Genomic DNA, 17550 nt, shown 5'->3' with positions numbered 1-17550 from the left:
AATACTTGGAGACTGTTTAGAGTCCCAAGGATGTTATTTAAGTGAGGTCGCATTCTTCGATTCCTGTATTCTTACATGTCTCAAGAATGGAGAGTGTGGAAGTGTTACTTTTTGCTTTAATGGAAAATATGAGACTAGTTTCCAAAATATGAATTCATGTTAAGAACTGGGGACAGCATTTTCCGAAACTAGTTTTGTAGATAACCACTTGAGTTCTATAAATCACCTCCTTGCCTTTTGCATGTGAACGTATGTTTCCGTTGGTCAAGTCCTTAACTTTCTCTCCAAACGTTTCAAAATTCTGGATTTATATAAAAGGCCCGCAGTCACAACGGAGGTAGGGGCAGGAGTGGTGCAAAGCGAACGTCAATTTTAGAATGGATAGGATTTTGTGCTTTCTCACTACCCATCTGTCAGTAACAAAGGTCATCTAACAACCTCCTTTAGGGTTAATTTTAGTTTCTAGGGCTAATAAAGGCCTCCCAGGAGAAATTATCTGACAGCACTTACTTTATAAAGAGGCCCATGCCCCCTTCCCGGGAGGCGGTGTGTAAAGCCGCGCAGGCGCCTTGCTTCTCCCCGCCCCGCCCTTCACAATCGCTACAAGTTGATGACATCATTGGTCCGCGCAGTCTATCAGACCCCCGGGCCTGTAGCAGAGCCGAAGTCCTCGCCTTAGCGTAGCGGGACTGGACGCGAGGGGGCGGGGAAAACCTGCTCCACTACGCATGCGCATCGGGGATGGCGACGGCCCTTCTTTCTTTGCCTTTTTCCAGTGCTCGCCCGGCCAGGGGGACTGAGTGCCCTCCCCCTCCCCCGCCCCCCTCCCCCCCGCCCAGCGGGGCGTCTAACTGACAGTTGTCGCCGGGCCCGTCCGCGGCGCCTCCTCCTGCCCGGGTCCCCCGCAGGTAGAGAGGGGCGGGAGGGGGTGTGAGGGAGAGGAGGAGGAGCCCGAGCCTCCGCGGCCCAGCGTTCGGCCCCTCCGGGGAGGCGAGAAGAGCACCCCCTTCCTCTCGCCCCCTCCCAGCCTCGCAGCCGGCCCGGGAGGGGGTGGGGCGCCGAGGCCGCCGGGCCCGGCCGGCCGGTGAGGAGCGGGCGGGGCGCCGAGGGTGAGGCCGGGCCGCGCGCACCGCCGCCGCCGGGGGGAGGGGGGAGGAGGGCGCCTCGGCTCTCCTCTCCCCCTCCCCGCGCGCCATGTAACCCCGCCCCGCGGCGGAGAGCAGAGACCCCCGCGCGCTCCGCGCCCAGCCGGCTGTGAGGAGAGCGAGGCCGATGCGGCCCGGGCGGCGCGGCGCGGCCGGGTCGTAAGAAGGCGGCCCGCACTCACGCGTCCCCGGCGCCTCGAGCGGCTGCTCCACACCGCCCAGCCCGGGCCTGCCGCGGGCATGAGCGCGCCCGAGACGCCGGCGGAGATGGAGCCGGCCGGGGAGGAGGAGCGGCCGCCGGCGGCGGCCGAGGACGAGGATGACGAGGAGGCGGGGGCCGCCAGGCCGGCCCGAGGGAGGAGTGCAGCCTTGCAGGAGGACGCGACCGGCCGGGCTGAGGAGGCGACGACGGCCGCGGCCGGCGGCTGCAAGGGGCAGGAGCTGCCCTACGAGCTGCAGCAGGGCTACCGGATCCTGGGCGAATTCCTGCAGGAGAAGCACCGCGGCCTCACCGCTCCCTTCCTGCAGCCCGTGGGGGGCGTCGCCGGCGGGGAGGAGGAGGCGGCCGAGGGCCCGCGCGCCGGGGCCCGGGGTGGCCGCGCTGCTCCGCCGCCCGGGCCGGGCATGTGTCTGCTGAAGATGGAGGAGAAGTTCTCCCGCGGCCAGTACGCGGGCATCACCGAGTTCGTGGCGGACTTCAGGTCGATGCTGGAGACGTGCTACCGCCTGCACGGCGTGGACCACTGGGTCTCCAGGCAGGGCCAGAAGCTGGAGATGATGCTGGAGCAGAAGCTGGCGCTGCTCTCCCGGTAAGCGGGCGAGCCCCGGCCGGGTGGGACTGACAGACCGACACAAACACACCCTCACACGTGTCCGCGGAGGGCCGGGCCAGGCCGGGGGCGGCGCTGATAGGTGCGGCGGCGGGGCAGGACCCGGGGAGGGGCGGCGGCCGGCGACCTGGCCGGGGCCGCGGGGCGCGCCGCGCGGTGACAGGGCTCCCGGGGCGGCCGGAGGAAAGTTGCGGGAGGTGCCAGGTGAGCTCGCAGCGGACAGCTTGAGCACGGTTTTGTTTGGATTTTTTGGAGGAGGAGCTGTCGTCAGAGAAGCGAGTCTGACTTTCGTGTGAGGTGGTGGTTTCCAGCCGTGGAAGAACCTGTACCTTTTGACGCCTGGCGTCGGCCATCCGGGTTTTAGGGAGTGCTGTTCAGTGGTTAACGATACCTCGGGCGCACTCCTCCTCCTCTTCTCTCGGCTTTCAGCTGGTGAGGCCGAGTTTTTGCAATACTAGGGAAGGCGGCAACAGTAAATTTCTAATAAGTTCAGACATTTGTGTTTATTCTTCCAGAAGTCGTAGGCATTTCAGGCAGGCCCGGGCTTTTGGTATGCTCCTTTCTTATATCCGGAGTCAATTCTTTTTCTTTCGTAAAAGGAAATAATCTAAGACAGGAAGCTACTAAGATACATGTATTGATTTTATAATCACTGCGCAATTGATGTGAGCCAAGTTAATTTCTCAAGTGGAAATTCTTAAGGAAAAGAAAAATAATTGAAGCTTGTCGGTAGTTGGAAGCGAAAAATACTTTGACTGATTACTAGCTGAGCGAACTTGACCACGTCACTCAACCGTTTCGGCCTCATTTTTTTCATCTGTAAAATGGGGATGATAATAGTGCCTACCTCGTAGGGTAGCTGGGAGGATTAAATGAATTAATAAATGTAAAAACAGCGCTGGCTGCTTAGCAAGCCCGGCATAAATGCTAGCCATTACAATTTTAGTTTGAATAAAATTAATAATTACCTCATGCTTGGAACTGTGCATTGTTTTTTTACAGAATAGCTCTGAAAAGTTGTGCTAGCAATTTTTTGGTCAGTGGCTTGTAATTGTAACTTAAAAATAAATTATCTTTCTAATTAGTGCCTGTTTGTCACTGGCTTCCCATGTGTTTTTTGCCAGACATTGGCAACAGCACAGGGCTTGAGTCAGTAGAATTATTTGGTAGTGGAATAATTACACATTTTTTGTAAATTACTTTTACTACTTTTTTTAGTGATGGTATACCTGTGTGGCAGGTTTTAACAAAGCACTCCACCATGCCCGCAGTGCATTATAGATAATAACTCCCATAAGAAACAACCCATTCACCGGTGTTTTTAATGTCAAGTAGTTAAATATACTCCTAATTGAAGTCACATGTTTTTGACCTGAACGTAACCTTAGCGTTCATCTAGCCCAAGCTTCCAGATTTACAGATGTGGAAACAGGGATCCAGAACAGGCAAAAGAATGACTGCATGAAAGCGCTAAGGAGTAGGATACAGGCTTGAATGAATTATAGTGTTTTCAGAAGTACTGTATGTACAATATTTTATGGGTCCTGCAAAGGAGCAGGGAGACTGTTTTTTGTTTTACATAAAAGTAAATTTCTAAATGCTTAGAACCATCATTCTCCATGACCAGTGGTCAGAATACTGCATTCCAGTGTGATCTAGTAGCTCCCATACTTAGAAATTAAACTTAGAACATCGTGTAAGTTATAAAAATTATAATGTATTTCCTACATTTTTAGGCCAGGAGAGCTAAAATTCCTGCATTTTAGTAGCAAAAAGTAATATGATGGTGAGATGGTTGAAGTTTTGAGTGCCTACTTTTTCGATATTTGATATATGTAAACACTCTGTAAATAATAGATTTGCCAAATCTGTGGACACTAGTAAATCATACCCTAAAATCTGAGTCATTACTAAATAAGTGCTTTAAGTGAGCACAACTTTGAGAAAAGTGTAAGTTAACAACTGTTTGGGATGCAATTAGGATATGCAGTGCTCTAGAACAGTATCCTATAGACTGTGCACATGAATATGATTTCCAGCAAGTAGATGACTCAGGTACCTTATTTATAAATATTTTAAAGTAGTATGTGGTGTTTTAGAAATAAAGACCAATGAATCCTTTAGACATTATCATTTATGTTTTCATGTGTCTTCTGGTAAATATTTGCAAGGTACTGAATTAACTCCTATTCTTATTTCCAAATTCCTGGAGTAGAACCTTGCCACAGCTCCATGTACTACTACGCCTTCTACTGAAAAACAAAAGTACATTAGATAAAGAGGATGCCACGCTGTCGTTAAAGAGCAGCCCAGTGGCATCACGTAGTATCTTGGATACGTATAACTTGAGTCTCAGTTTCTTCATCTATACTATGAGGGTGTTAGACTAGATTACTTGGTTGCACAAATATTTGTGTGTCTGCTAGAGTTAAATTCTACTCCCTAATAGCAGAAGATGAGTACACTGTCCTTAAGTAGTTTATAGTTGAGTAGGGAAACGGATACTTAAAAAGATAAAAATATATTGTAATGAAGGGGATGTACAGGGTGCAAGGGAAACTTGGAGGAGGGTGACCTAACTATGAAAAGGAGGGGATGAAGGTTGGGATGGTGAGAAGAGGAGAGGAGAATGGGGAAAGAGACTAGTTAAAAGGTATTAAAGAGAAGTTCACACTTGAGCTGACTCTTGAAGAAGTGGAGATTGCTACTGGATTTTTTCAGAGCGGGTAAGGGGCATTCCAGAATGCTGAATTACAGTGAATGCAAGGCATGAAACAGCATAGTGTTTCTGGGAACTACAAGTAATTCTGTAGTGCAGTGTGGTATCCAGAGCAGGTTCTCCACCTCAGGAAGTATGTGGATGGTCCACTGAGGTCAGGGAAGAAAACGTTAGAACTTTAGTGTATCTCTTTTTATTTTATCCTTTTAAAATTTCTATTTTGGGTTTTTGTTTTGTGATGTTTATAATAGCACCACAAGTATATGATCTATAAATAATTTATAAATATAATTTACGTATATTTATAGTACATAATAGTGTGTTATATGGGCCCTCGTGGCGCAGTGGATAAGAGCTCTGCTGCTAACCAAAAGGTTGGCAGTTCGAACCCACCAGCTGCTCCTTGGAAACCCTATGGGGCAGTGCCGTGTGTGTGTGTGTGTGTGTGTGTGTGTGTGTGTGTATGAGAAATAATTATGACAGAAGTAGGACTGAAACAAGTAGTACGTCGTTTAGTTTCCAAAGCCTGGTTAATTGCACTAATGAATTTTATATTGAACTGCATATGTGTGTATTGTCTTATTCTAAACTGATGCCATATTTTGAAAGTCCCAATACATCTTCTTAAAGTTAGTATTAAAAATACAGTTTTGACCACCTATAAAAATAAAAAGGTAATATTTTCTCTGTTGGACAACATATCTGTTCTCAAGGAAGTTATGTTTTAGATCTCATTAATTAAAGGCAACTGTGAGAAATAGCTGCTAGCATTAAAAACAGGGTAAAAATATATATTAAGTGGAAAAGAGTATAAAATACTGGGAAGTTATGCACAGAGCTTTAAAAATTGTCTTATGTTAGACCAGACTTAATGGTCTGACGGAGACTGGAAGGACCCTGGTGGTCATGGCCCCCAGACCTTCTGTTGCCCCAGGACAAGAACCATTCCCGAAGCCAACTCTTCAGACGTGGATTGGACTGGACAGTGGGTTGGAGAGGGTTGCTGGTGAGGAGTGAGCTTCTTGTGTCAGGTGGACACTTGAGACTATGTGGGCATCTCCTGCCTGGAGGGGAGATGAGAGGGTGGAGGGGGTTAGAAGCTGGTGAAAAGGACACAAAAAGAGAGAGTGGAGGGAGAGAGCAGGCTGTCTCATTAGGGGGAGAGTAATTGGGAGCAAGGTATGTATGGGTTTTTGTGTGAGAGACTGAATTGAATTGTAAACTTTCACTTAAAGCACAATAAAAATTATTTAAAAAAAAAAGCTAAAGCCCTTTGGAAAAAAATTGTCTTATATTAATAAGAATTTTTGTCTTTCACAAAATTAATTTTGAAATGATATTTTTGAAAGCCCTAAGACTGTTGTCATGTAGCCAGAAGATGGCTTTTCCTAGTTTTAAAAGCTGTGGTTAAAGGAGAGGCATCACCAGTGGCCTCAGTGAAGATGAATTTAAAATTTTAATTTTGGCCATTTAAGATAATAAATTGGTGAAAATAAGCTTGAATACATGTCCATGTTAACATTATTCTTGATTTCTGAATTAAGTTGCTGTTAAAGAATGGTACATGTAACGGGCTAATAATGCAGAATGGGCTAAAATGTAGCTGAAGGCTGTTGAGTTTTGTAATTATTTTTTAGTTGGCAGAATATTTTTCCCCACTTTGGAGATGGGAGTACAAAAGTATCATTGTGAAGCCTCAAAATTTTTTAGAGATTTCCACATATAAGTAGTAATAGAAATAACAATGAATATTATAGTAGACTGATTTTAATCCTCTTCCAAGTTTGAATTTTTGTTGACTTGCTTATACTCAATTAAGATTAAAACCTGGAACTTAACTAGAAATTTTAATAAGATGCTCATTTCTCCCTTGTGGTCTGACTCTCTCTGGAGTCTGTAATTCTGTCTATTTTTATCTAAATATTTAAAAATTTTGAATCTTTTGTAGTAGAATTTGGATTTATCTCTTGTTCAGAACTTTAGAATGTAGAGCTTGATACTCCATGTAATTCTATTTATTGTTACCATCCTTTTTTTAAAAAATGTGTGACTTAGGGAAGGCTCAGAAAATGTGTAAGTGCAGTTATGAAAGGATGAAGGACTTCAGTTAACAAGACATTTTTGGAGTACCTGCATTATTCTAGGACTTGGAGGGTGAGCAAGACAGTCCTTGCCACCAAGAAGTTTTAAAAGATGGGGAGAAACATACACGTATTGTAAAAGGTATACATGGTAAAACACCATGATTCTCAAACTTGTTGCATTGTCAGAACACCTAGAAGTCATGCCATTATTTGCAGAACACCCTGAAATACTGATATATTATACTTAGTTGTATTCAACATTTGATTTTTTTTTTGCCAGATGATACAAAAGGCTTAGATTATGGGGAGGAAGTCCTAATTGAAGACATTCTGTCTAGTACCTTGGGTTTTTTTACTCAACCAATTAGGAGAACATAATCACTTTTGTATTTTTCATGCTGCAGCTTGGTTCAGTTCATGAAATAGTGGTAGTCTTAGGGAGCATACTTTGAAGATGACTGTAATGAGCTGTATTATAAAATGTCAGAGTGCAGAGGATGAACAGTTACTGGGCAGGGAGTGGGAAGCTCTTGACTTTATTCAAAGGTCATAGCTTTTGAGCTAGGTTTTGAAGAGTGAATAAAATATTAATAGGTAGAGTCGAGGAGTTCACTAAATAATTATTGGAGCTATTCTGTGCTAAAACACAAAGCCCGTCGCCGTCGAGTCCGACTCATAGCGACCTTATGGGACAGGGTAGAACTGCCCCATAGAGTTTCCAAGGAGCACCTGGTGGATTTGAACTGCTGACCTTTTTGTTAGCAGCTGTAGCACTTAACCACTACACCACCGGGGTTTCCGTTCTTTGCTGGGTAGTATGTAAAACCTTGTGGACACACTGATAAACAGGACATTATCCCTTACTTCAAGGTGGTAGGTAAACAGAAACACACAAGTAAAGATATGGAGCCAGGTGAGTGTGAAGTATTTGGGGACCAATAATTTATACTCAAAAGAAGCCCTGGTGGCACAATGGTTAAGCATTCAGCTGCTAACTGAAAGGTCAGCAGCTCGAGCCACCAGCTGCTCCACGGAAGAAAGATGTGGCCCTCTGCTTCCATAAAGATTTGCAGCCTTGGAAACCCTATGGGGGCAGTTCTGCTCTTCTATAGGATCGCTATGAGTCTGAATCCACTGAACAGTGGTGGGTTTTGTTTAATTTATACCCAGTGGTTAGAGTGTAGGGTGGTGAGGACCAGTGGTAACAGGTAAATCTAGAAAGATAGGCTTGGGCCAATTATGGAGGATCTTAAGTGCTTGCTAAGAAATTTAGAGCCTAGGCGGTATTGATCCATCACAGGTTTTAACAGAGGGAGTGTCATGATTTTACTAGTATTTGGAGGCTTGAAGGCTGAAGTGTAAGAAGAGAAAATGAAGGAAGCCAATGAAAAGTTTTTTGAGTTAATTCCAGGAAGAGATACTAAGCAGTAGGAATAGAAAGGTTGAAGTGAATACCAAGAGGTCAATTCATCAGGCAAGAGAGATAAAATAGCGAATTGTTGGATGTGGGGTGTGAAGAAGAGTGCGATGTCCAAAATGAATTTGAGTCCAGGCGAGGAAATGTTCCCTCAGGCTGAGAAACGTGAACGTGGAGCTGTCCAGCTGAAAATTAGCAGAAGGGAGCATGTGGAGCTCAGTAGAATGACGAGGGCTAGCGACGTTGAGTTAAAAGTTAATCTGCAGAAGGATGTTGAGTAAAGAAGTGGGAGTGTATGAGATTGCCCAGGAGAGAGTCTAGTAAAAAGACAACGGGACCAAAGGCAGAACTTTGTGTGAGAATTGACTGTCTTCATTCTGAAAAGACAGAAGATTACACAGATTATGATTAAAATATATATGTTGTTTTTGTTGCTAGTTGCCATCAGGTCAGTTCAAACTCATGGTGACCCCATGTGTGCAGAGTAGAAATGCTCCATAGGGATTTCAAGGCCGTGACCTTTCAGAAACAAATTGTTAGGCCTGTCTTTTAAGGCACCTCTGGGTGAGTTTGAACCGCCAACCTTTAGGTTAGCAGTCTAGCGTTTAATTATTTGTGCTACCTTAGGACTCCTAAAATATATATATTTTAAAACTGAGATCCTTAATTGGGAAGAGGTAGGTAGGTAATAAGGAGCCTTGGTGGCACAGTGGTTAAAGTGATCGGCTGCTAAATGAAAGGTCAGTAGTTTGAAACCACCCTCGGCTTCTTGGGAGAAACATATATGGCAGTCTGCTTCCGTAGAGACTTACAGCCTTGGAAACCCTATGGAGTCGCTATGACTCAGAATCGACTGGACAGCAGTGGGTGGGTAGTTGGTTAATGAAGCCGAAAAGAATTTATTCTGGAGTGAGTAAAAAGTTTTGTTTGAAATATGGTAAACTTGTTTTTGTTGCTAATTGCCCTTGAGTTGATTCTGACTCATGGCGACCCCATGTGTGCAGAGTAGAAATGCCGCATAGGGTTTTCAATGCTGTGCCCTCTCAGAAGCAGTTTGCCAGGCCTTTTTTCCAAGGTACTTCTCTGTGGGTTTGAACTGCCAACCTTTTGGCTAGTAGACGAGCGCTCAACTGTTTGCGCCACCCAGGGACTCCTAGTAAACTTATACACTATTATTTAAAGAGGTTTTTGTTTCATTTGAAAATATTAGAAAAAGATTTAATATGATAAAAATACCCTAGTAGATCCTAATGTGTTTTGCCTTGTAGTCTGTTTCTCATTGTATTTGTGCCCTTGTATTTTTTTGTCCGTAAGAAACAAACTAGAGCAGAAAAAAAAAAATGCCTTTGGAGAGAAGATATAGTCCCTATCATAGCTGTATTTTAGTTTTAAAATCATCTCTAGGCTATCTCCATAACATTAGAGTTGGCCAGAACCAATAATGACCATTTTCGTTCTCAAGGAACTTGCATAATAACATGAATCTTTAAAATTCATATTAAATTACTTGAGGTTCTCTTTTTTTTTTTTTTTTAATTGGAAAGTACTAATAAACCCCAGTGGTACTATTATCCATCACCAAGCCCTTTATTCTATCATCTTCCACCTGGGCCCTGTGAATGTTCCAAAATTAATTGTGCTTAAAAATCAGAATAGGAAGTATATACGCTTTTAAAACAAGACCAAGGAAAACCACAAAATGTTACTAGTGGTTATTACTAAGTGGAGAAATCCTGGATGTTTTTTATTTTCTTTGTTCTCACTTTTTTGTATGTTCTAGGTTTTCTACAATAAGCATATTTTGTAGGAAAAATATTTTTATTTAAGGAAAATTAGTATTTGCCATTTTGAATAAACTGAGTAAAAAACTGGGTAAAAAAATAGATAATCACCAAGGCTCTAAGACAATATTAAAAGTTGTAACTCTGGGTAACGGAACGTAGGTCATTTTTCCCTTCTACTTTCTCTAACTTTTAATTTCTTCAATGACTATGTACTACTGTTACTGTTTTTTTATAATACTTTTCGAGATATAAAATCTACACTTTTTTTTTTAGGTGCAGCCTTAAGGACTTAGAATAGCTTATGCCAAGAACTCACTCCAGACTTTCCTACATAAAGTTTTTGAGTATAGCCATCTGAAAGTTCCTTCATACAAAAATAACTTTTCAATAGCTTCTTTTATACTTTTTATATGTTAGTGTGTCTTGGAATTCACATTTGTTCATTTCTATGTAGGCATACCACCAAAAGATTAAAAAAAAAAAAGTGAGAATACAGATAGAAATAAACCAGTTTAAGGCAAAACAGCTTGACTATAAACCTCTTGTTATACTAAGTACTTTACTAATATTGTTCTTTTGTGAGAATTCAAGTTTTCTAAACTAGAATCAATGAAAAACATTGCCAAGATATAAAGCAGAAAATGTTTGAATTGTTATTTAGTACATGAAGTGATATGAAATCCTCTATTTTCAAAGGACAGCTTCTTCCCTCAGGTACATTTCATTTGCTAGACAAGTTTTCTTTCAAATAATAAAACTCAATTTAAAATAACAATAGCTTTGGTTTGCAAAATCTTTAAAGGTTGGTTTTATTTTACAGTCTATTCCAGCCTGGAAATATGTGGTGTGCATTCTCAGGCTTTTGAGGCTGAAATAAAAAATCTGTTCCATAAAATGCTCAGTCAGGTAGAGTGTTAGTTATTCTCCTTAGGGCATTTCATGTTTTATGTTTTTAAAATTGATTTTCAATTTTGATAGTAGATTGCCTAACAAGTATGGTAAGGGACACCAAAATTCTGCCAGGCATACAATTCCCAGTGAATTAAAGGACTTTTCTCAATGTTTGCCTTAAAGATAAGAACAGTCTGCTTCATTTTGCACTGAAGGAGAAAAATCAGCCATCTGAAAAACTTGTTACGTACAAATGTTTTTCCATAGAAACAGCTCTGAGTATAGATTATTTCCATTTTTAATATATCTTAATTCCTCAAAAATAGAGCCCTGGTGGCTCAGTGGTTAAGAGCGCAGTTGCTAACCGAAAGGTCAGCAGCTCAAATCCACCAGCCGCTCCTTGGACACCCTATGGGGCGTTTCTACTCTGTCTTGTAGGGTGGCTATGAGCCAGAATCAACTGGATGGCAGTGGGTTTTTTTTTTTTTTTTTTTTTTTGTAGTTAAGAATGGTAGACATAAATATTAGAAAATAATAAAATTGAAGCTGTTTTATATTTGCCTGGAATATTTGTGCTTGAGTAAAGGCAAGTTTAAATTTGGCTCTCTTCCCACAGATACCCTCATTCCCTGCTTCCCTAACTTCTCTTATGCCACCTTATCTACAAACTTTTCCTGGCCATCCCTTCTAAAGTAGTGTCCCTCTCCCTGATCATTCTCTATCCCCCTTAGCCTCCTTTATTTTTCTTCATAGCATTTATTGCTACCTTTTAACATACTGTAATTTGTTATTGCTGTTGTTAGGTGCCATTGAGTCGATTTCGACTCATAGCAGCCCCATGTAACAGAACAGAACTGCCCCGTAGGGTTTTCTAGGCTGTAATCTTTTCTGAAGCAGACTGCCACATCTTTAATCCGAGGTTTGGCTTGTGGGTTCAAACCACTGACCTTTCAGCTGGCAGCTGAGTGCTTAACAACTAGGCCACCAGGGCTCCTTATAATATAATTTAGCTATATATATGTGTGTGTGTATATATATATATGCATATATTTCTTTCTTTCAAAAATCTATGAGGGCAGGGACTTTTTCTGCTTGGTTTGTTGCTGTTTCACTTTCACGACTGTTGAAATTAAGCTGTAGATCGTTGTAAATTCCGAAGGTCATTTCAAAGGCTTTTTTAAAAGGTGATGTCTCTCAAAGGGTGTTAACAGTTTTTACAATGTGTCAGCATTCCTATTATTCCCACTCCGTTTGCTCTGTTTCCGTTGACCTAGATTCTCCTTGTCTTCTCATCTTTGATTTTGGGTAAATGTTGACTGTTTGGTCTCATATAGTTAATTGTTTAAGGGAGAACGTTACTCATCGGTGATATTTTTTAAGCCTATCTGTTATTTGGCTGAAAGGTGACCTGCAGAAATAGCTTCAATTCCAAGTTCAAAGGGTATCTTGGGGTGATAATCTTGGGTGTTCCACTAGTCTCTCTCATTCCAGTAGATCTGGCCTTTTTTAGGAATTTGAGTTTTGTTCTACATTTTTCTCCCATTCTATCTGGGACCTTCTATTGTGTCCCTGTTCGGAATGGTTGGTAGTGGTAGCCAGGCACCATCTAGTTCTGGTCTCGGGTTAGAAGAGGCTGTGGTTCAGGTGGACTATTAGTCCCATGGACAAGCTTCTTCTCTGAGACTTTGATTTCCTTCATTCTCTTTTGCTCCAGATGAGTAGAGACCAGTAGTTGTATCTTCGATGGCCACTTGCAAGCTTCTAAGACTCCAGACTCTACTCCCCAATCTAGGATGTAGAACATTATCATTGTGAACTATGTTATACCAATTGACTAAGTTGCTCCCCGAGACTATGGTCCTGAGTCTTTTAACGCAGTAAACCAATCCCGCGAGTTGTTTTGTATATGTCTAGGAAGCCTCTGTGACTGTGCGCCCTATGTGGTTTATTATACATGTGGATATATATACAGCACACACAAATGTGTATATACCTGTGCCTACAGATGGACCTGTACCTACATGTGCATTTACTTGCGTATGCCTTCCTATACACATATGTGCACCCATTTATCTACCTACGTAACCACACAAATATCGTTTGGTTGTTTTTACTGCTGTTGCAAGATGGTATGTGTTATAGCATTTACTGATATTGTCCTTTTTCTCATATACTTCTTAGCATCTTTATTTACCTTGGTCAAGTTGTGCTGACTTTGCACATATTTAGGATTGCCTTTCCCATCACTAAATGTAATAAGTGTCTGATATCTAGAAAGTGATTCCCCCTCCCTCTCCTTCCCATTCCTGGTAACCATCGAAGAACTTTGCTTTCTGTGTGTATTATCTATTCTTGATTTTTTGTAATAGTGGGATCATATGATATTTGCCTTTTTGAGATTATTTCACTCAGCATACAGTCCTCCAGATTCACCCATGTTATTATATTTCATGGACTCCTCATTATTCTTTATAATTGCGTGGTATTCCGTTGCATGTAATTTGTTTATCCATTCATCCATTGATGGGCACTTAGGTTGTTTCCATCTGTTTGCTGTTATGAATAATGCTGCAATGAACATAGGTGTGTGTATGTCTGTTCATGTCACTGCTCTTGTATCTCTAGGGTATATACCTAGGAGTGGGATTGCTAGATGATAAGGTATTTCTATTTCTAGCTTCTTGAGAAAGTGCCCTCCTGTTTTCCATAGCGGTTGTACCATCGTCCAGTCCCACTAGCAGCGTATAAGAGTTAACGATCCCCTCACAGCCTCACCAGCATTTGTTTTCTGTTTTTTTTTTTTTTTTTTTGATCATTGCCATTCTTGCTGGGGTGAGATGGTATCTCATTGTAATTTTGGTTTGCATCTGTCTAATGGCTAATGACCGTGAGCATCTTTTCATGTGTTTATTGACTGCCTAAATGTCATCTTTGGTGAAGTGTCTCTTCATGTCCTTTGCCCACTTTTTTTTTTATTTATTAACTTTTATTAAGCTTCAAGTGAACGTTTACAAATCCAATCAGTCTGTCACATATAAGTTTACATACATCTTAATCCGTACTCCCACTTGCTCTCCCCCTATTGAGTCAACCCTTTCAGTCTCTCTTTTCGTGATAATTTTGCCAGCTTCCCCCTCTCTCTATCCTCCCATCCCCCCTCCAGACAAGAGTTGCCAACACAATCTCAAGTGTCCACCTGATATAATTAGCTCACTCTTCATCAGCATCTCTCTCCCACCTGCTGACCAGTCCCTTTCATGTCTGTTGAGTTGTCTTCGGGGATGGTTCCTGTCCTGTGTCAACTGAAGGTCTGGGGAGCATGGCCGCCGGGATTCCTCTAGTCTCAGTCAGACCATTAAGTATGGTCTTTTTATGAGAATTTGGGGTCTGCATCCACTGATCTCCTGTTCCCTCAGGAGTTCTCTGATGTGCTCCCTGTGAGGGCAGTCATTGATTGTGGCCGGGCACCAACTAGTTCTTCTGGTCTCAGGATGATGTAGGTCTCTGATTCATGCGGCCCTTTCTGTCTCTTGGGCTCTTAGTTGTCGTGTGACCTTGGTGTTCTTCATTTTCCTTTGCTCCATGTGGGTTGAGACCAATTGATGCATCTTAGATGGCTGCTTGTTAGCATTTAAGACCCCAGACGCCACATTTTAAAGTGGGATGCAGAATGTTTTCATAATAGAGTTATTTTGCCAATTGCCTTAGAAGTCCCCTCAAACCATGTTCCCCAGACCCCTGCCCTTGCTCCACTGACCTTTGAAGCATTCATTTTATCCCGGAAACTTCTTTGCTTTTGATCCAGTCCAGTTGAGCTGACCTTCCCTGTATTGAGTGTTGTCTTTCCCTTCACCTAAAGCAGTTCTTATCTACTGATTAATCAATAAAAGACCCTCTCCCTCCCTCCCTCCCTCCCTCCCCCCTTCGTAACCACAAAAGTATGTGTTCTTCTCAGTTTTTACTATTTCTCAAGATCTTATAATAGTGGTCTTATACAATATTTGTCCTTTTGCCTCTGACTAATTTCACTCAGCATAATGCCTTCCAGGTTCCTCCATGTTATGAAATGTTTCAGAGATTCGTCACTGTTCTTTATCGATGCGTAGTATTCCATTGTGTGAATATACCACAATTTATTTACCCATTCATCCGTTGATGGGCACCTTGGTTGCTTCCAGCTTTTTGCTATTGTAAACAGAGCTGCAATAAACATGGGTGTGCATATATCTGTTTGTGTGAAGGCTCTTGTATCTCTAGGGTATATTCCGAGGAGTGGGATCTCTGGGTTGTATGGTAGTTCTATTTCTAACTGTTTAAGATAACGCCAGATGGATTTCCAAAGTGGTTGTACCATTTTACATTCCCACCAGCAGTGTATAAGAGTTCCAATCTCTCCGCAGCCTCTCGAACATTTATTATTTTGTGTTTTTTGGATTAATGCCAGCCTTGTTGGTGTGAAATGGAATCTCATCATAGTTTTAATTTGCATTTCTCTAATGGCTAATGATCGAGAGCATTTTCTCATGTATCTGTTGGCTGCCTGAATATCTTCTTTAGTGAAATGTATGTTCATATCCTTTGACCACTTCTTGATGTGGTTGTTTGTCTTTTTGTGGTTGAGTTTTGACAGAATCATGTAGATTTTAGAGATCAGGCGCTGGTCTGAGATGTCATAGCTGACTTCCTATTGCGTTGTCTAATTCTGTAATTTTATTGTGAATCTTTTGGATTTCTACATGCTGTCTCTCTATGGATTCTTGCAACTTATTAATTTTTCCACTATGTTCTTGAATAATCTTTTTGAGTTCTTCAACAGTTTTATCAGTGTGTTCCTTGGCTTTTTCTGCAGTTTGCCTTATTTCGTTTGTGATGTCTTGAACCATTCTGTAAATTAGTTTTTTATATTGTGTATCTGATAATTCCAGGATTGTATCTTCATTTGGGAAAGATTTTGATTCTTTTGTTTGGGGGGTTGGAGAAGCTGTCATGGTCTGCTTCATTATGTGGTTTGATATGGACTGCTGTCTCCGAGCCATCACTGGGAAACTAGTTTTTCCAGAAAATCCGCTAAAAAAAAAAAATGCAGTCAGATCCCTATCAGAGTTCTCCCTCTGGCTCAGGGTATTCGGATGTTAATGAAGCCGCCTGGGGAGGGTGGGGGAGGGATCAGAGAGATAGGAGAGTAGCACCTCAGAATATAGCCAGAGTTGCTTGTCTTGCTTGGAATGACTATTATATCTGAGATTCCCACGGGGCGCGTCGCCTATGTGTGCTGGCTGTGTGGAGATTGCCCCCGGGGGTCTGGCCCGCTGGAATCATGGTCAGATCCTCCGCTGCCAGCCCCACGCCCAACGTTAAGATTCTCCTACTGGAACGGTGCACTCTCGACTCCAAAATCAGTTGCTGCCTCCCGGGGACTTCTTGTCCCGCCAGCTGTGTAGCCGTGCTGCCTCCGCGAACCAGCTGGGCCCCCTCCCGGGGTTGGTTCAGGTGAATGGAGCAGCTCCCCGTTCTTGTGCCGTGACCACGTGTCCCGGCTGGGACGCTGCTCTCCCCGCTCCAAGACCAGTCGCTGCCTCCCGGGGACTTCTCCCACCGGCTGCGTCGCCACGCCGCCCTCGCGAACCGGCTGGGCCCCCTCCCAGGGTTAGTTCAGGCGGGTGGAGCAGCTCTCCGTCCTTATGCCGTGCCTGTGCCCAGTCAAAATTTTGGTGGGACGGTTCCCCGGCTGGGACGCTGCTCTCCCCGCTCCAAGACCAGTCACTGCCTCCCGGGGACTTCTCCCACTGGCTGCGTCGCCACGCTGCCTGCGCGAACCGGCTGGGCCCCCTCCCGGGGTTAGTTCAGGGGGGTGGAGCAGCTCTCCATCCTTATGCCGTGCCTGCGCCCAGCCAAAATCCCAGCGGGATGGTTCCCCGGCTGGGACGCTGCTCTCCCCGCTCCAAGATCAGTCACTGCCTCCCGGGGACTTCTCCGGCCGGCTGCGTCACCACACCGACTGCGTCACCACACCACCTGTGCAAACCGGCTGGGTCCCCTCCAGGAGTGAGTTCGGGGGCTAGGGCTGGGCCCCTTGTTTGTGCAGTCTGCTCCCCTGGGCTCTGCCCCAAATCGGGCGCCGAAGGTTACCTGACTGGTACGCTGACTCCAGGCTCTGAGAACAGTCGCTGCTTCCTGACTGGTACGCTGACTCCAGGCTCTGAGAACAATCGCTGCTTCCCCGTATTTGTTCGTTCTCCGTCTCTAAATCTGTGTTTGTTGTTCAGGGTTCGTAGATTGTTATGTATGTGATCGATTCACTTGTTTTTCTGAGTCTTTGTTGCAAGAGGGATCCGAGGTAGCATCTACCTAGTCCGCCATCTTGGCCCCGCCTCCCCCTTTGCCCACTTTTTGATTGAATAGTTTGTCTGTCGTAGAGTTATTGAAGCTTTTTTTTTTTGAGAGATTAGACCCTTATCAGATACATCTTTGCCAAAGATTTCTTTTTATTGTACTTGAGATGAAGGTTTACAGAGCAAACTAGTTTCTCATTAAACAGTACACATACTGTTTTATGACATTGGTCAACAACCCCATGGCATGTCAACATTCTCCCTTCTATACCTTGAGTTCCCTATTACTAGCTTTGCTGTTCCCTCTTGCCTTCTAGTCCTTGCCCCAGGGCTGGTGTGCCCCTTTAG

General features: G+C 43.6%; 1 protein-coding gene across 4 annotated transcripts in view; it reads left to right on the top strand.

The window, feature by feature from the left end:
• The first annotated feature begins 826 nt into the window (after positions 1-826).
• The window catches only part of KIAA2026 (KIAA2026 ortholog), a 99214-nt gene continuing 82490 nt past the window's right edge, over positions 827-17550 (top strand). For 3 of the 4 annotated variants that reach the window (XM_049896769.1, XM_049896768.1, XM_049896767.1), the window contains exon 1: positions 827-1954. In XM_049896769.1, the coding sequence (XP_049752726.1) occupies positions 1386-1954 (569 nt within the window). In that variant the 5' untranslated portion in view covers positions 827-1385. The other variant, XM_049896771.1, reaches the window with a different exon arrangement.

The sequence above is a fragment of the Elephas maximus genome, chromosome 9, assembly GCF_024166365.1.
Source record: "Elephas maximus indicus isolate mEleMax1 chromosome 9, mEleMax1 primary haplotype, whole genome shotgun sequence".
Lineage (NCBI taxonomy): Eukaryota > Metazoa > Chordata > Mammalia > Proboscidea > Elephantidae > Elephas > Elephas maximus.
Note: the sequence above shows the minus strand (reverse complement) of the source record. Positions and strands in the feature narration are given on the sequence as shown.